Source organism: Thamnophis sirtalis, unplaced genomic scaffold (genome assembly GCF_051295495.1).
Source record: "Thamnophis sirtalis isolate CommonGarterSnake01/CBP01778 unplaced genomic scaffold, rThaSir2_p1.2 scaffold_4, whole genome shotgun sequence".
Classification (NCBI taxonomy): Eukaryota; Metazoa; Chordata; class Lepidosauria; order Squamata; family Natricidae; genus Thamnophis; species Thamnophis sirtalis.
In genome coordinates this window covers 26,063,069-26,083,546 of record NW_028261384.1, presented here as the reverse complement: position 1 = coordinate 26,083,546, position 20,478 = coordinate 26,063,069, and the positions used below count along the sequence as shown (strand labels likewise).

Genomic DNA, 20,478 nt, shown 5'->3' with positions numbered 1-20,478 from the left:
CTGGGAATAGTTTTAGGTAGAACCTAATAATTTTTTCAAGTTATTCTGCCCAGCTTTTCATTTTTTCAAATTTATTTCTTTCCATTTACATGTCAATTTAGAATGTTTACATCCAAATGATTGTGTGAGAAGGGAACTGTTGCTATTGTCGCCAAGAATTTCACACTCACCCAGTACACGTCCTTGTCAGTGGTGGGTTGCCAATATTTTTACTACCAGTTTGGGGATGCTCCCAGGTGCAATCACAACACTTCTGCATATGTGCAGAAGTGTCCAGGCGGTTGAGCAGAGCCTCCTGCCACTGCTACTGCCGGTTCGACCAAACTGGGAGCAATCCATCTCAGTTCCTCGTTTATGTTTAATCATTATTTTTATTCAGGAAAATGTATCACAAAAATAGAGATTTCTAGATTATGTATTTTGGGGCAGGAAATATTGACTTTAATAACTTTATTAAATACGAATCAAATCTCTTATTCTTGGATAATGCAAAAATGCCGTATAATGGCAGAGATTTATGAAATATACATTTATTTTTTCTGAAAATATTTACACTTTGCTTTCTACTCATATTGTAACTTGCTATTTGTGATAATTGATTGAAAGATTGGTGAGATTAACAATAAGTTACAAATAGACACATGTAACATTAAAAAACATTGCTTGCATATCTTCAGAATGTAAATGCTGGCAACTCTCTGAAAAAAAGTTGGCATTTTACATGATAGAAATATAAATGGCGACAAATATACCTATGCCAGGATAATATTGCAACATTGACTGTTGATAAAGACAGACTATCCAATGAATTTTCTCCAGAAATTTGTTTTCTGATAATCTGACACCCTGCCCCCCCCACCTGAAATAGTCCCACTTTCGGCGAAGACATACCAAAATAAAGTGTGCCTGTTTGCATAGTGTTACAGGTAAGTTGTATAGACCAATTCTTAAGCAGACCAGCGTTTTAACTCCTGCAGTACCAACCCAATGTCACTCCAAGCTCTCGGCTTCTGGGAAGCGATAGTGAAAACGACCCCCGAGCTAGTCAGCAGGGGGAGCTCCGAGGTTCTGGCTGCCCTGTCTTCTCTGAGCTGCGGAGAGAGCCGTGGTAGGGAGAGAGAAAGGAAGGGGTTAAGCAAACTGAGGATGGTGGAGGAGCCTCGCTGCCTCTTTAGGGAGAGCCACCCGCTGTTCGTTTCCCCTCGCAGCCCCCTCAGCCGTCGCGCTGCAACCGAGGCCCGCGCAGCGGTGCCGACGCTCAGCGCGAAGGTGACAATGCGGCCTCTCCAGCGGAAGCGGCAGCGGCAGCCTCCGGCGTGGGAAAGGGGCATCACGGTGGGCCACGCGGAGGAAGCCAGCTTCTGATGCGTTCTCTTCACACCTCCTCCTCCTACCTCCTCTTGGGCAGCGGCTCCGACGGTCCCCTCCCTCCTCGCCTCCTCTTCCTTTCCTGGCGGCAGCGGCCGCGGTTGCCACGGCAGGGGAAAAATGAGTAGGGCGGCGGCGGCGGCACTTCTCCTCTGCCTACTGGGCTGCAACGTGTGGAAGGCGGTGACCAAAACCTTGGCGGCGCCCGATGCGGCTCAAGGTCGGTGAGGACGGGAGGCAAGTGGGGCAGGGGCCGCGGACACGCTTTTGTGTGGGGCGGCGGTGAAGCGCAGCCTCCCCCTTTGGGCAGGGTCTCCGAGAATGGAGAGTATTGTGCGGGGATACAGGAGGGGCTGTAGCGGCTGGCTGCAAGGAACAAAACCGATCCGAGCCACCTTCGGTTCTTGCCCGGAAAGGGGGCGGCGCCCGCTATTGCCATCAGCGCCGCCGAGAGAAACTGTCGAAGCGGCGCCGGCGGAGCGCCTGGCTAAGGAGCAGCCTGGGGGCTTTTGTTACCGGAGTTGGGCTTTGTGCTTGCGAAACCTTTTTCCGCTTTGTTGCTCTGGGGCTCTTTCCCCGCCCCCTGCCCGCACAGGGGCTTCATTTTCACCCTTGGTTGGCTTTCTGTGCCAAAGTGTTGGATTCTTTCCCTCTAGCAGCAGACGAGCCGCGATGCTACGGCGATTGGCATTGCCTTCATCCTCCCTCCCTCCTCAATTGTTTCCTCTTGAAAAATTCACCTTTCCCTGATGTGTGCAGTGCGGGAGTGATTTCAGCACGCTAATGCATTACAATTAAGAGAAAGGCAGGCATATTGGTGGTGAGTTCTAGATAGGAAAATAAACTAAGTATTTGTTAGATTTTGTGTTCAGTACTATATTTGGGGTAAGAGGCCATTTCTGGAAAAAATGCTTTTCCATAACCTGGTTGTATCCAGATGTGTTGAACTACAAATCTCGTGAGCCACACATGGAGCCGTGACTGGGTATTGTAGTATAACCCATCATCGGGATACAGATTTAGACAAGGTTGCTCTGTCAAATGTTCTTGTGTCTCAATCTTTATGGATCTGAGTTGGCAATGGGATGTACTAAAATAGCCCCTGGAAAGTTTCTTTGCTTTCTCCGAAATCTGTTGGGAAACAGGGTTTGTAGCTCCTCAACCTGCAATCTTCAATGATGCCTTTTTGTAGGTATACAAAGAAAAATACAAAACCAGTGTGTGACATGCTAAAAATGCCTGCTAAAACTGCTTATTTTTCAAATTGGCAAAGATTACTGTGAGGACTCTCATATCTTTATGTGTTAGTCTAAAACAAAAATCCAGTCCTTGTATAATCTTACGTAATAAAAAAACTTGGTGAACCAAAAGCTACAGAGGATGTGGATTTTGCTACAATAAAATAGGAAATTAGCATTTTGCTTAATTCATTTGATAAAAGTCATTATTTTCTAAATACAAACTGTTCCACTATTAACAATAAAGTGCTCCTAATAATTGTTCTGTAACAATGTTGGAAATGGCCAAGATACTTAAATCACCTGGTTCACTTCAGTCCTTGTATTCAAATCTGAATGAAGGCCCTTCCCATGGTTCTACTTTACATTGTGGTGGCTCTACCAAGGCTTTCTCAATGGCTGGTTCCATCACCTTTCTTTAGAAGATGCATTTTCATCACTCAGTCATCTATAGGATAATAATTACCAGTTATTTTAGATTGCCTTTCAGTTGATTTTTTCCCCCAAATTAACTTTTTAAAACATAGATACAATCTGTAAAGACAGTTGGTTTTATTTATGGTTCTTTATTTACTGAATGCTGCTGTGGATATAATAGGAAGAAGATAAGTGTAGAAATTAAATAATTTTTCTCAATTGCAATTCTTATCTTAAATTTTGAGTAAAGTTAACTGTCCTCTTTGCCTGCCTCCTATTTCTTGCTGTATATTTTAGAAAGAAATATCTCCCAAACTATTTTATCTATTGAGGATTATATTGTTAAAGCAAACATTTTTTTCTCAGTGACAACTTATTATCTGTTAAATGATGAAATATCAACAAATTAATTGAAATCAAATTTTTATTGGTTTTTTTATTTTTGTAGAAAAATGCTTTTACTCTCATGCCCATACCTGTGGCCCATATATGATTATGGGCACCACATTTTCAGAAGATACAGTGGCCCGACAAGCTATTTTGTCAGAATAAAGTGAAGGAGCCTGAATTTTCAGTCTGGAGAAAAGAAAACTAAGGGGAGATACACTATCAGTGTTCAGATACATAAAAAGGTGCTATAGGGAAGGCATTCGGGAGCTAGACTTCATTGCCATGGAAACTAGGACCAGAAATAATGGGTATATATTGCAACTACCAATATTTCCGTTAAATAAAACTAAAAATTTCTTGATGGTTATACCAGTAGAAACGTCTTCCCTACAGGTTATGATATGTCAATTTCCTGAGGGTTTTTATTAGGAAGATGCTTGACAAGCATTGTAACTGTTTTTTCTGCACATTGCAGAGGTTGGAATAGATGCCTTTCATACTTACCTTCTGTGATTCCACCAGTGCAAGATAATAAAGTTCTTCAGATTATATGGATTGACAATGAATCACAGAAGAGTCCTGCCCCTGCTAGGTTTTAGAGAGAAAATATGCAAGCAAAGGTCATTAACCTTTAACTGACCTCATTGTGCCTCAAAAAAAGAAGAATGACAATAGTTGCTATTACCATTTCTAAACCATTGTTCTAAATCTCTTTGGTTATATAATTAGTTTGAGTATCTGAGGGACTATGCTTTTGGGATAGTAGTAGATGTTGTGGGATGTGACTGGAAGATATTATTAGCATAACACTCCCCTATGATTTGTAAGTTTCCTAAAGCATTGGATTAGCCACTGCCGAAAAAGAATATTAGATGAGACCTAACACACTGACCTAGTAACACAATTCTTATTGTTTATAATAAACTACTTTTTTCCCTTGTCATATCTTAAACAATATTTATTCTCTTAGTTTGAACTTTCCAGTTTTCAGTTCTTGAACTTTCAGTTGTCTTTAATGTAGCTATTTCCATACAAAGCAGCAATAAATGTGAAGAGAATTCTTTCTCTATTAGATAAATTCTTCTAGATAAATTCCTAACACATTAGTTAAATCATTTCTATATTTTTCATTGCCTATGTCTTCTTAGGTTTTTATTCTCAATAAAGTTTCTTGGAAAAGGGCAGATTGCAGCTACTATAAAATAGTTTGATTTATAAATCAAGGAGAGTTTTAAAGGAGGATAGAGCTTTGTCCATATACCTGTATTATTCATCTATTGTATTGAGGTCTGTCTCTCTCTCTCTCTTTGAAAAGTTGACCTCTTTTCTGCTTTCAGCTATGTCACTCTTGAATGAGCAGCAGACATTGATTTATGCTAACTAAAGCAGTAAAAATTTTCTCAGTAGTTGAAAATACAGACATACTCCACAAATACCCAATCTAATGGATATTTTTTTGTTTATTTTTCCTCCACATAAGTGAATGGAAACATCAAAATAATTTAATAGCCTTGATGGGTGATTGGGGATGATGGAAACATTGAGGACACTACATTTTAGAAAGGTTATTCTATAGGAAAAATCATTTAAGATGACAAAAGGGTGAGTATTGATCAAAGTCAAGCTTCTGTTAGTTGTTAAAATTCGTTCCTTTGTTAAAAATAAATCGTTCATTTCTTACATTAGTATTATAACTTATTTAAATTTCAGGAGGAGAGACAGCAAACACTGAAATACTAGGAAGATCAGAACTTCTGTCCAAAAAATGCTTTTAGCTACTGATATGCAGAAGTTCCTGCCTTTTTTTGTTTGCCCTTAGAGTTGGGATGTCTAGATTTCTCATAGTGTTGTGGCAGTTTGATTGATTATGTGCCATCAAGTCATTTTCAACTCCTAGCAACCATGTAGATAGACCACATAATGTTTGGGCTGAAACTCCCAAAATTCTCAGCCTTGTCCATGTCTTTGATATAATTGTGTCTATTTTTAATATGTCCTTCCAAAACTATTAAGCATTACCTCCAGCTACCATAATATACCTAATTCTGAAATAGACCAATGGCTTGACAACATGGTAAATTATGTAAGAGATGCAGTAAGGGTCATTTGTAGAGGGAGTAAAAAATAATCCAATATGGGGCCTTCAGTTGTGTGATTGAATGTAAAGGTCCACTTAAAAAAAAGTGTGTGTGTGTGTGTGTGTGTTTCATCTGCATGATATGCCATGCAAATAAAAGAGAGAAAGAGGTTTTGATTGCATGTCTTGAGAAACATCTTGGTTTTTTTAACTTCTCTACTGCAGTAACCCTTGGGAGAGATATTTTTATTCTATTTTATTGATAGCTGATTGGTCCATAATGAGCTTACAAAGAAAATAAAGCAAAATGCATTTCCTCCTGCATTAAGGCAGAGAGAGGGAGCTATTTCAGGATTCAGGTATTATAGAATGAAAAGTGGTGGGAACTATTGAAAGGTTATGTGCCATTTAACTTTGCTTGTTCTAATTCCTGTTCTTTCAAGTATAATAGAGGATGTTTCCTATTATCTGCATGGAAGTATAGTTCAAATGCCAATTTCTGTCCATCATCTCAGTCAGAAGCTTATTCTAGGCTAATATTACAAAGAAATGTTATAGTGCTTTTAAATAAAAAATGAAATTGACTTTATACACACACACACACACACACACACACACACACACACACACACACACACACACACACACACACACACACACACACACACACACACACACACACACACACACACACACATATATATATATATATATATATATATATATATATATATATATATATTTATTTATTTAAAGTCACAACCCCTGGTATGCCCCAATTATGGGAGGAAGCTAACTGCTTCCATTCTCTGTCAATCGGCTCGTCACAAGAGTCCATCACGACAGAAACCCAATATTTTTACTGTTGCCTTTGTTATATTTGTGTTTTTTGTTTTTATTTGTGCTGATAAATAAATAAAGGGAGACTAGTATAGATCTATTTCAAGCTATTTAGCTCTCATCAGCTAGCCATACCCTTTCAGTTCGAATCCCAGTAAGGGTATGGCTAGCTGATGAGAGCTAAATAGCTTGAAATAGATCTATACTAGTCTCCCTTTATTTATTTATCAGCACAAATAAAAACAAAAAACAAACACACACACACACACACACACACACACACACACACACAAACACTTCTTTTGTCTGTGCTTTAGCTATACTAATTTAAACTAAATGGCAAATTGTTCCACATAGAAGAACAGATTACTGGATAAGTAGTCCCAACTGAATGCACTCTCTAGGAGTTAGTTCAATTTCCAGAATTCTCATCAATGACTAGGTGGTTGGAGAACCCTGGAAATTGGTTCGTACATTGGGAGGACATACAGATTGGATGAAGCTATGCAGAACTATGTAAAAAAAATCTGATATAGAGAACAATCATTGAATTTTCAACTGCTGTCTAAAATTCTTTTTCAGACATAAGCATACTATTTTCATGAGAATGACTCCTGGTTTCTTAATGGTGTCAATACTTCTTAAAACAGGATTCTTCTAAATAACTCATCCTGAACAGATCTTGAAATAAAGAATATTTTTCGGATGTTTAAATGATATGGCAAAGAAGTATAACTTGTTAAAAAGGGGGAAAGTGATTGGGTTTTTGTAAGCCCCCAGGTGTAAAACTAAGCAATTTTGGCTTTGTAAATAATAAATACAATATTTTTGTATTTATATGAAAGAATGTGCCTTTTGGAAAATGCCACTTATTATACAGTGTTTGATTTTTTAAAAATAAAATTATTAAAATGTGTGCTTAGATTGTAATACAAGGTCATAAATTAAAAGCAAAGAAAATTATTTTTCAGCTATACCTAGCTAAATATATTTCTGTATATGCACTATTTTAAGACAAAATATGCATTGGCTGGGCAAATGCATAATAGCTGCAAACTAAAAGTATGCATAATTTAAAATTTGGTTTACCGTATCAAGTTTTCCTTTTTTTAATCTAATCCTTAATTCTTAAGTTTCCCGAATCTTTCTGGAGTAATGTTAATTGTTCATTGGAAGGGGGAATATATATGCTACATATCAAATGCAGATAAACTGTTGCTATAAGCATATAGTATAAGGCAGTGATGGTGAACCTTTTTTGGCTCTCATGCCAAAAGGGGAGTGCAGGGGGGATCACACGTGGATGTGCCACACCCATAATGCAATGTGCAACCCCCAGCAAGCATGCGCGCATGACCAGCAACCCCCTCATTTTTTGCATGCTTTTTTCATCCTCCCCTGGCTCCAGAGGCTTTATAGAAGCAAAAACAGCCTCTCCCCCGCCCTACAAGCATACTGGAAGTCACGGGTGGTGATGGTAACCTCAGTAAAATCCTAAAAGAACAAGTCTACAGATCATGCTGGAATTCTTTGAAGTTTTCTGGAAACTATCCACTATAACAGGGGTGTCAAACTCAATTTCATTGAGGGCTGCATCAAGGTTGTATTTGACCATGGGGGGATGGGATGGGCATGGACAACTTGACATCATTCATGTTGGGGGCGCCTATGGAAGCCCGAGCACTCTGCTGGTGAAAACAGGCTCGCTATCTCTGTTTTCAGCTGCAGCCTCCTGCAACTCTCTGCCAGCAAAAAGGGAACTTAGGAGGGCAGTTTTCACTGGCAGAGGCACTGAGGGCTGGTTCTTTGCTGTTTTCAGGGCGGCCCCATGTGCCAGTTCTAAGCAGCTAATGGGCCTTGAGTCTGACACTCCTGCGCTATAACACTACAGAGAAATCTCCAACCACACAAACTAATACACTAGTTCTTTGTAATTCAACATGTCTCTAGTTCATAATTCAACATTGGCAAATAAAGTTTTTTTTAATGAAGAAGTTTAATAATCTTGCTAACTGGATATCACTTAGATTTATTTGATTATTACAATTAGTGTGGATATTGTTTGTTCGGCTACTACTTCGGCTACACACTGGCAATGTCTCCTCGAATGATGATGAAATGTTTGCAACCAAACTGCCAAGCTCAGAGCTCAGATGAACAACCCAACTACCAACCAGAGCTACTTACTATATATTCAAATATATTTCAGATCTCAACACTATTAGTTTTAACTTTGTGAATAGAATGTCACTATAGATATTAAACCAAAGTATGGCCTATATGTCATTTGAGTATATTTCACATCATTTCTAACTATGGTCCATGTTAGATTGGGCTGTTAGAGATCAATATGTAGGACAGGTATTATTCCTTTTCTATGATCTAAGGAAGAAATTAAATCAATAATTATATTTTGAGATGTGTTCACAGATATAATATTTGGGCTAGTTAATTTAATAAGATTTCAAACTGGAAAGATTTAGACTACAAGCCACATTCCAGGTTTGAAACACATAAGAACTTCCATTCAATCATTATTATTACAGTATATTACAGGATGGAATAATAACATTGACAAACAAGTAATAATAGAGAGATGCCTTTTGAAAGGTTTGGCCTATTTAAATTACCTTAAAGAAAAGAAGCTTAAACCACTTAATAAAAATAATACAATGTTCTAATCACAAAGCAAGTTTTTTCCCCCAAAATAGTCATTTCAAATATTACTAAACAAGGCATTTACGACTCTGTACATTTTAGATCCCCAATCTTTCTGACTTGGTGGCCCAGCAGAGGTGAGAAGAGGGAATGACAGGCAGGTATACACAAATTTGTACAGCTCTTTTATGTGAGCACTTTGTGAGCACAAGCAGTCACCGCTTATGCGAGGGAACTTAGTGCGTAATCACAAGTGGATGCCACTCATGCAAGGGGGGCTTCACACATGTGTATGTGCTCACCAGCTCTTGCAAGACCCCGTTCCAAACAGGCCATGGCTCAGTAGTGGACCACAGTCCAGGGATTGGGAACCCATGTTTTAGATTATCTACATTGGAGACTAACACTAGTAGGGATATTATTGGGCTGAATAAAAGCTATTTTATGTAAATGAAAATTGCTTTGATAAATAATGCAAAAGGTGCAGTCTCTAAATAACATTCCTTGCTTTAGTGATATCCAGATGAGGTAACTGAAATCCTTATTGGAAGCTTCTGGCTTCAGTTTATGGAGGTTGTACTCAAGTGCATCTGGAGGGCATCTTGTTGGAGACAACTGTTTTGAAAGGATCATAAAATTGTTTTGATGATCAAATGGTAGATTGAGGATAATGTTTAGGTATGTGTTGCAGTGACCGATGATGACACAAGACTTTACCTATGCATATTAATTGCATCTATCTATCAATCTATCTATCTATCTATCTATCTATCTATCTATCTATCTATCTATCTATCTATCTACACATACACATATACATACAGGGCGGGGCATAACCTTTTCCTAGGGGGTCACAGCAAGATCGACAGCAGTTTACAACTTCCGCGACACCTCATTTTAAAGCCCATAAAAAACTGAATTGAATGAGCTATTAAATGTTAAATTTGCTTTAAGAATGGCTGGAAAATTCGATTCGGAAGAACAAAGGATCATTGACAGAATAAAATGCATTGCCTTTCGAGAGGCTCGCGATGCTGCATTGGGTTTTGAAGGATAAAGGGGAATCCTGGGATGGCAGTTATTTCCGTGAGAAAATTTTATTGGAGAATGTCATTCCATTTCTCAGTGATCCAGACAATGTCTTGGTGGTTGGTGAGGCTGTCTTTCTTCATGACAAAGCTCCTTGCATGCGTGCAAATGCGACTCAGCAATTGTTAAAGGAAAACAATGTCGAATTTTGGGGCAATGACGTCTGGCCGGGAAATTCGCCAGATCTCAATCTGGCAGAGAACATTGGGGCCATAATTAAGGATGAATTGGAAGCTCTGATGATTCAGGAGCAAGGTCAAAATCGATATTCGGTTGAAACTTTGAGAATGAATTTGGAAACTGTGTTGAAAAATCTGGAAAATCGAACGGAACTGTTTGAAGATTTGTTGTGTTCTTATCCACCTCGTTTGAATGCTGTTCGAAGGGCTAATGGTGGTCATACTGACTATTAAATCGTGTCAATAAACTCAGTTTTTGATGGGCTTTCGAATGGTGTATGAATTATTTGTGTTGTTATTACAAGTGTTGCTGTGACCCCCTAGGAAAAGGTTATGCCCCGCCCTGTATACATATACATATATACTTACCATAACCATTCTGAAATAAATCTCTTTTTTTACCATTAATCCTTAAGTAGATAAAATAAAATCTTGAAGCATGGAAATCTTGCAGGTGTGCTTTAATACTTCTGCAGATTCTCTTCTGCCTCTCAAAAACTATTCTTTTTAGGTTTTCTAATAACATAGTATTCTGAAATCTGTTCCAATTAAGGTTTTAAGGAATAGGTTGAATTATAGCAGTAGACTTATATACCGCTTCATAGGCCTTTCAGGTCTCTCTAAGCGGTTTACAGAGAGTCAGCATATTGCCCCCAACAATCTGGGTCCTCATTTTACCCACCTCGGAAGGATGGAAGGCTGAGTCAACCCTGAGCCGGTGAGATTTGAACCGCTGACCTGCTGATCTAGCAGTAGCCTGCAGTGCTGCTCTTAACCACTGCGCCACCTTGGCTCTTTACAGGCAAGCTTGGAGATCTCTCTCACCTTACCAGAAATTCCTTTTTAAAGACACATTCATCCTAATATAGGCTGCATGTATTTTCAAGTTTCTTTTTTATCTTTACCTCTGATAATAGTATTTAAATAGTATTTTAAATAGCATCAATGGAATAGAAACTCCAATATCAGCCATGAGATGGCATCCACTGGTTACGGGGAACAAGTACAGTATTAGGCAGCCACTTTTTAACTTATAGTATTTGCCAGTTTTATAAAAAGACATTTACATTCAGTAAATGCCACAACTACAAAACATCTTGCACTGTCATAACAACCATTTTTCCATTGATTTTAGGATATGAAAGCTAGTTGGGCATCCCTAAATACCACTGCGTAGTAAATTAAAACTGGAGAATATCAGGCATCACAATGATGCCATCAACCTTACCACTAAAGTAAGGTACAAATATTTAAATTACGGTTTTTTTGTCACAGGCACCAAGACACCTGTTCTAGACCTTTGGCAAAAGTAGGAAATAACAGCAGTTTGTGCCTGTTGCCATTTCTCCTGTGCAATACTTGGAAAATCCAAGCATAGGTTCAACTTCTGTGTCTGTCCAGTCACTGAGTTATTTTAGCGTCTTCAGCCACGCCTCTTAAACTTGACTGCCTTCAGTTTCTCAACTCAATCAAGCCCATTAGGTGTGAATTTGACTCTCTCTTCAGTCACTGAGCAGAAAAAGAAATTGACTTTCAACTTGGATTTTTCTAAGCAGCAGCAACTGAGCTGTATTTCCAACACTACTAATAACCTCTCAGATGTCAAATTGCTTCAGGCCAGCAAGGAATAATATCAACTTGCTTCGGAGACCTGCTTCAGCCGCCATGTGGCTGGCAGAGCGCTCCGCATCAGATCCCGACTCCAGAGAGAGTTAAGACAGTGATTCGTCATAGTAAGAGTAATTGTCAGGCGCTGCTGAATGGATCACTGCAGAGAGGGCTTGGCAACGCGGCTGCAGCTTTTCCCCTCATCGGATAGGCTAGAGCCTTCATTTTTTGCGCCCGCTGCCATCTTGCATGGCCTCCATTTTAGCTACTGGCGGGCTGCACACTTCTCCCTCACTCGCAGCTAGCAGCGATGCGGCTTCAAAGGGCCTTTAGAAGGAGGCTTGGTTTTGTGCCTGGAGTCCTCCAGACTGAACTGTAGCCCTCATGTCTTCAATTGCGCCTAGAGCCTCAGTCCTGCCTGTTAGCCCTCACACCTTGCTCCTTCACACCGGTCAGCATGTGGCACAGCCGCCATTTTACTGATCTTGTGCAGCCACCTCAACCCTTTGTCATCAGTGCTTTAGCTTCCAAGCCTCTACCTTGCTACCAATTCCAGATCCGGCTCCAGAGCCATTGAGCGAGGCTGCCTACATACTTGCCTCTATCCAGGGGCCTTCCTATCCGAGTACTCGGTCACACCATATTGAGGCTGCGGCTGACTACCACCTAGGGAGCCTGCTTGTCATTGGTGTTTAAGAGGTGGTGAGTGGGGCGATCCTGGTCAGCAACCTCCTTTTTATTACTATTAATTATGGCTGACTTTCTTTCTATACAAGAGAACCTGTGCATCATTTGTCCAGATAGGATCATACACATACTGGACCCATTGTTCATTCCTAAAGTGAACACTCGCTTTCACAGGTTTCAAGAAGTCATCTTGCCTTGAGTTTTATCCCAACCCCAGCTATCCAACTGAGAACAGTGGCATAAATTGGACATCAGATGGCTGATTCGCCACTACATGAAGAGGACGAACTGAATCATTATTTGTTTCCTTTCATCCCGCCGCTATGGGCAAGAAAGTTTCCCCTTTGATTGCGGGCCTGTATAGCGCTGGCCTATGAACACCAATCCAAACAAGTACCAGACCAGGTTATGGCTCATTCCACTCACAGCGCAGCTACTACAGCCACCTTGGCTACTCAAGCATCAGTGGAGGAGATTTGTAAGACTGTTACTTGTGCCTCTCCATCACCGTTCATCAAGAATTATAAGCTGGACTTTTTTGCCTCGGCTGAGGTGTCGTTTGGGTGGAGGGTCCTACAGACGATTCATGAAGCAGACAGACTATGCAATTTCCCATCTGTAGGACATTAAGCTTGGGATATATCCCATGCTGGGATTCTCCAAGCAGCTCACAGGAGAAAGACTGTTGTCTTACTCTGTGCGCTGCGAGAAAATCAAATCCCACCCAAGTGTCCAGGCCCACATCAGAAAATGCAGCTGGTTGTCATAAGTCGTCTTATGGTCTACATCTTCATTGAAAAACTGAAGGCAGTCAAGCCTAGGAGATGTGGCTAAAGACTCTAAAATAACTCAGTCACCGGGCAGACAAACAGAATCCATGCTTGGATTCTCCCACACTGCACAGAGAACTACCATTCAAGTAAGACAAAGGTCTTTCTGTACACAAACAGTGTGAAAAAATAAAGCTGACTTTTTAAAAATGTTTGATTTCATTTGCTTTTGAGTACTGACTTTAAAGTTTGCACTCCTGCTGTTAAATGACAATTTAAATTAGAGCTGTAAGGCACAGGCAAGCAAGTATTGAATTGTAATGTTTAAAATGAGAGAATGAGGACAGTAAATGAGAAATAATTATATTAATAAAATATATTATATATTTAATTTTAAATAAATAAAATTTCATATTTCTCATGGGCATACCCATTTTTGAAAAATACTGCCAGCTTGCCACTCAGAAGCCAGATATAGGAAGTCATTTTAGGAGTAGATAGCATATATTACATATGTACTTATTGCACTTTGGGGGCAAACCTTAAAATAATCTAATTACAGCTTCACAAATACTTCATAAAAATTAGCCCTAAAAATGTGGTCCATTTTGCAACAGCATTTACTGAGTTCCTGAAATGATAGGTGTAATTGATTTGGTTCAAGTGTACAGACTTACTATTTATTTAGCCTTATTATGAGTATCAGAGAAATGCTGTATTTTTTGGTCTACAAGACACACTTCCCCCCAAAAAAGTGGGTGGAAATGTCTGTGTGTCTTTTAGAGCAAATGTTGCTGAAACCCTCCCCACCCTCCGGCCTCTGCCTCCTTGAAGCAATAGCAATAGCAATAGCAATAGCAATAGCAGTAGACTTATATACCGCTTCATAGGCCTTTCAGCCCTCTCTAAGCGGTTTACAGAGAGTCAGCATATTGCCCCCAACAATCTGGGTCCTCATTTTACCCACCTCGGAAGGATGGAAGGCTGAGTCAACCCTGAGCCGGTGAGATTTGAACCGCTGAACTGCTGATCTAGCAGTAGCCTGCAGTGCTGCATTTAACCACTGCGCCACCTCGGCTCTCAACAGCCTGGTAGGCTTCAGCACAGTTTGATTTAACACAAGCAGGTAATTGACAGTTGGATCGGCCTCCTGGAATACCATTGATCAGCTGTTCCAGTTTGTGGGGATCATCACCACTGCCTCCACGTGCTCCATTTTTGGCCTCTGCGTGTCCTGCTTTCAGCCCATTCCAGGCGGTGGGGATCGCTGCCGCCGTTGACCACCACCACCATTCAGTTATGATCAACGGGCTCTCCCCGCCACCTGGAATGGGCCAAAAACAGGACACACATAGACTGAAAATGGGACACGCAAAGGCCAAAAATGGGGCACACAATGCTGCTGATTGGCAGCGGCAGCAATGGGCCTAGAACAGCTGATTGGCATTATTCCAGGAGGTCAGTCCAACCACCAGTCAGCTGCTCATGCTAAATCATGTTGTGCTGAAGTTGACCAGGCTGTTTGCTATTCATTGCAAGGAGGCAAATTGCTGGGAGGCAGAGGTAGATTTTTTTTCTTATTTTCCTCCCCAAAAACTAGGTGTGTCTATGGTTCAGAGCATCTTATAGTGTGAAAAATATGGTAAATGGTATTTAAAGAACATTCTCTTTCTGTTGTAAATCTGGAGCAACATAATAGTAAATGGGAGAACTGGGTTTTATCTACTTTCTTGTCAAATATACCTTCAATCCATACTGCAAGCAGTAGGCAGAAACATTTGCTTACAGGTATACAAAACATTGTAATTAGCAATGTGCAAAATCCATCATTCCAGGAAAAACTTTTTGGGCAATTCCATAAAACACTCTTTCTGCAGGTCATCTAACTTGGACAGTCTGTGGGTGATGAAGGCTTTCACCAAGAGGTAATCATGCAAAATGATGCAGAATGTTCCATCTCTAGAAGATAACATTTTATATAACCATAATTCTAATGTGCATAATAAATAATTGTAATGGAATATTTTTCATTATCAATATAATAATATAATTGTTAGTGTGTATACTATTATAATATAAACATGTATATATGTTTGTGGGAGTGTGTGCATTTAAGTCTAGCTTATGTAAATATTGAATCTATTCAATTAGGAGGGATTTAAAAAGGTTTTTTTAAAGTATTCTGAATAAATGATACAAACGATGCTTAATAATGTCCCAACTACAGAAATAAGATCAAAAGTACTGTGAGATGCAATTTTGCTTCACTCTATTCAAGGATGGGGTTTTCTTTTTATGCATGGAATGAAATATGCCCCTCTATTTTCTTCTATCAGTCATCTTTTTCTTGGTTTTCTAAGTTTATTATGCATTGCATGCAAAACTATTAATCATTTTCTGTCTAGAATTTGGCTTGTATCTTTAATATAAATGTATTTACAATTGATCCTCGAATTACAGTAGTTCACTTAGTGATGGTTCAAAGTTACAACACTCTCCAAAACTACTTATTACACAATCCCAAAGTTATGAATGTTGCAGCACCACAGCAGTGGTTTACCCTTATGACTGAAGGCATGAAACACTGCAACATTCTCCCTGCCAATTTCACACACACACACAGGACCTAACAGGCATTGGCTCTGCTGTGCTGGCCCACCGGCTCCTTACCACCCCATTACAATAACTCACTTACTTTTTGAAGATCAAGAGTTCCAGAACAAGCTGACTGCTCCTTCTTTCTCCTCCAGAAAGCTATCTCCTCTCTAGCTTCTCTGGTGCACGGTTTGCACAGCAGCACAGTTTCTTTGCCTGCTCCCAGCGCTCCAAAAGCTAAGAGGTGAGAGTCAACACAGAGTGAAACGAGCACACCCTGCTCAGCTTGGCTAACTCACCAAGGTAGTCTGCACAGTACACCTGATCAGTTTTTAAAGCACTGGTTAGCCTCAGTGAGTCTGAAGGAGTGTGAGATCGTACCCCAAAAGCTACTGTCCTTTTTGCAAAAAGCTTTTAGAGGGTGGAGGCCTGAAAGAGTGCAAGATTGCACCCCCAAAGACTTCTCCGCACCAAAAAAATTTGAAAAAAGAGGAAGACTTCAGGGACACGATCTTGTTTTGCTTCAGGCCTCTATCCCTTTGCAAAACTTTTGGCATGGAGGACAGAAGCCTGAAGGAGATAGATCTCAAAGTGTGTTCTGATTCTATAAAAAAATATTTTGTGGAAGAAACTGGCTAATTTAATATGGAACTCAGACTTTTATTCTTGGTCAAGGCCTTTTACTCAAACATTCATGCGAAAGTCCTTGTAAATAATTTTCTTATTAAGAGTATACCTTCCCCAAATGGTGTTAGAGAACTGTGTCCTAGCCCTAATGTTTATAATGTCCATGTCAATGATATTCCAGGATTCCTGTATTCTACCAAATATCCATGGCAAATTTATAATATTATATTCCCTGGAACTCTTTATTGTTTCCTTTCATGTCCAAATTCCATGTTAAAACAGAGGATAAACCAGCATTTTCTTGGCTAGTTGATGTGAACAGCTTTATTTGAGGGTTAGCAGAATCAGAATAGAGCTGGAAGGCACCTCGGAGGTCAATCTTAGTCCTCCTTTTCTATATAATGGCCATACCCAATTCCTGCAACCGTTCCTCATATGTTTTTGTCTCCAGGCCCTTTATCGTTTTAGTTTCTCTTTGCACTTTTCCCAAAATCTCAACATCTTTTTTCCAACCAGCCAAGCTGAGTATTCCGGGTATGGTTTTACTAAGAATTTATAAAACTGTACATAAAACTTCATATGATTTTGATTCTATGCCTCTGTTTATACACCCAAGGATTGTATTAGCTTTTTTGGCTGCTGTCAGAAACTGCTGGCTATATATAAGTTATCATCCACTAAGATTCCAAGGTCCCTTTCACAGTTACTGTTTTTTAGCCAAGTTTCGCCTAATCTATAATTGTACCTTTGGTTTTTCCTGACTAGGTGTAAAACCTTTCTTTTCCTCACATTAAATTTCGTTGTTGGGTAAGGCCCATTGTTCAAATCTGTCAAAACCTTTTTGGATCCTGAGCTTGACTTCTGGGATGTTGGGTATTCCTCCTGCATCACCTGCAAATTTTATTGAATTCCCCTTCTATTCCCTCATCTAAGTCATTTATGAAGATATTGAAGAGTAGTGAGCCTAGGAAACAGCTTTACATGTTATAGCTAATAATCCCCTCAGATCAAGTTTTTTAAAAATAATACCTGCTTGATAGAAGTGTCCTTGGAGTTATATTCTACAACTTTTATATTCTACAATTAAACTTTGAAGTAGAAGCAGTCTGATTTTCAAGATGAGTTCTTAATGAGCTAACTTTTTCTGTGTGAAACACACATACACAAAATGGGAAGATCTCAAACATGCTCAAAAAAACCCCTTAATTTCGAACAGCATTTTGACACTAGTAGGATGTTTGAATGAAGAAAATAATATCTTTAGAGTTTCCCCAAGATAGGAATCATTCAATGTTTTGCAAATCAACCTATTATATTTCACAATATATCTGCCTGAGGGAGAGAGGATAGAACTTGCTTTGCATGCTCTTCTGGATCTCTTAGCTTATTCCTCACTGTCTTTTTAGGTTCCAAATTAGGATCTACATTCCACCACTATTGTTTGTATCACAATTTTCTCTGTATGAGGTTGTTTTAATTGATTCAGCAATGATACTTGGATGACTGTGTTTAAATTTATTATGCCCATTTTGTTGTTAACTGTGGTCAGCAGCACAAAATGTAACAATACTCTTTGTAGGCGATATCTTCATTGGCAATAAGTAAGTAGTCTTCATTCCTTTGTTGCATAAGCCTTGCAGCAGCTCAATACATGACTGTGATCTAAGAAGAAGAAGCTTCTTCACGGCTAGAAACAGAAATATTTAAATGTTGGGAGCTCTTTATCTCAAATTGTAGATCTCATTTTAGAAAGTCATGTTGAGGTTGAGGTTTGTTTTATTTATATGCCGCCCTATTCCCAAAAGGGACTCAGGGCGGCGAACAACTCAAGCGGGAAAGGGAACACACAAATACAAGACAAGCATTTAAGATAGCCAACAACCACACCTGTCAAGAGGGGAAGGGAGCTCATCAACCCCAGGCCTGCTGACACAGCCAGGTTTTAACGGCTTTTTGGAAGGCCAGGAGAGAGGTGAGGGTCCGAATCTCCGCGGGGAGTTCGTTCCAAAGGGCCGGAGCTGCAACAGAGAAGGCCCTCCCCCGGGTCGTAGCCAGATGGCATTGGCTGGTAGACGGAACCTGGAGGAGGCCAACCCTGTGCGATCTAATGGGTCTTTGGGAGGTAATTGGCAGCAGGTGGTCTCTCAAGTACCCAGGTCCAATACCATGAAGGGTTTTATAAGTGATAACTATCACCTTGAAGCGTATCCGGAGACCGATTGGAAGCCAGTGCAGCTCGCGGAGGATAGGTGTAACGTGGGTGTATCGAGGTACATCCACAATCGCTTGCGCGGCTGCATTCTGGACAAGTTGACGTCTCCGAATGCTCTTCAAGGGCTGCCCCATGTAGAGCGCATTGCAGTAGTCCAGTCTTGAGGTCACGAGGGCGTGAGTGACTGTTGCGAGTGCCTCCCGGTTCAGGTAGGGATGCAACTGGTGCACCAGGCGAACCTGGGCAAATGCCCCCCTGGTCACAGCTGACAAGTGATGTTCTAAAGTCAGCTGTGGGTCCAGGAGGACTCCCAAGTTGCGAGCCCTGTCTGAGGGGTGTAAAATTTCACCCCCCAGCCTGAGTGATGGAATACTAACCAAATTTTTGGGAGGGAAACACAACAGCCACTCGGTCTTGTCTGGATTGAGCACAAGCTTGTTAACCCCCATCCAGACTCTGACAGCCTCCAGGCACTGGCACATCACGTCGACCGCTTCACTGAGTTGGCATGGGGCGGACAGATACAACTGAGTATCGTCTGTGTATTGATGGTATTTTATTCCGTGCCGTCGAATGATCTCACCCAGTGGCTTCATGTAGATGTTAAACAGGAGGGGGGACAGGACCGAACCCTGAGGAACCCCATATTTCAGGGGCCTAGGGGTTGACCTCTTCCCCCCGACCAACACCGACTGCGACCTGTCCGAGAGGTAGGAGGAGAACTACCGAAAAACGGTGTCTCCCACCCCCACCTCTCGCAACCGTTGCAGAAGGATACCATGGTCGATGGTATCGAAGGCCGCTGAGAGGTCAAGGAGCATTAGGATGGAGGGATGACCTCCATCCCTGGTTCTCCAGAGATCATCAGTCAGTGCTACCAAAGCGGCTTCTGTGCTGTAGCCAGGCCTGAATCCAGACTGAAAGGAGTCCAGAGACTCATGTTTGAGAGACTTATCAGGTTAGGAAAGGTTTGGTTACCTATGGAAGTGACTGTTTACTTTTTAGGTATTTGTCAACCTTAAGCTGTTTAGTAGGCTTGAGTGAAGTCTAAGAAGCAGAATGTGAGGCTGCCTCTTCTTCCTACTCCCCATGGCAGAGATGATAAATTACTGGTCTCCAATAGAAATTGGAAAAGTACAGATCTCCAGCAAAAGGAGAATGAAATACGTGGAAATAATGATGAAATAAACAGCTAATTAAAAAGAGACTTTAACAGGAGCCCTTAACAGTAGATGCTATCTCAATGTCATTTGGAGGGCATTATTTCAGAATAAATATAAACAGAAATTTGCCCTTATCTTTCAGGATGTTTTTTTTCCCAACTTTCCTATCTTTCCTACAGTTCTAGGATTTTCTGATAAGTCTTCCAATTGAATGTTAGATAGATTTAATCTTAATCATTCTTTAAAGATCAGTCATTGTTACTACGATGATGCCAGCTACATAGGCTGGCAACTTCAGACTAGCCTCTCTGTCTTCGTAGGATTGTTGTGAGGCACAATGGAATTGCTTTAACTACCTGGGCAGCTACAAATTGGAGAAATGTCTAATTTATGACCAGTTTTTTAACTTGCAAAATTATGTAAACACTCAAAAAATGACTTTCAACCAGTCCTCAGACCTGAATCATCTTCACATTGTCCTCACAGTGTTCCCACAGTTACATGATCAAAGTTTGCATGCTTGTCAATCAACATGTATAGTGGTTGCAGCATCCCAGCTG

General features: G+C 40.4%; 1 protein-coding gene across 2 annotated transcripts in view; it reads left to right on the top strand.

The window, feature by feature from the left end:
- Positions 1-1,158: 1,158 nt before the first annotated feature.
- The window catches only part of LOC106537906 (protein FAM171A1), a 98,732-nt gene continuing 79,412 nt past the window's right edge, over positions 1,159-20,478 (top strand). For both annotated transcript variants that reach the window (XM_087712648.1, XM_087712647.1), the window contains exon 1: positions 1,159-1,588. In XM_087712648.1, the coding sequence (XP_087568774.1) occupies positions 1,489-1,588 (100 nt within the window). In that variant the 5' untranslated portion in view covers positions 1,159-1,488. The remainder of the gene's footprint in view (positions 1,589-20,478) is intronic.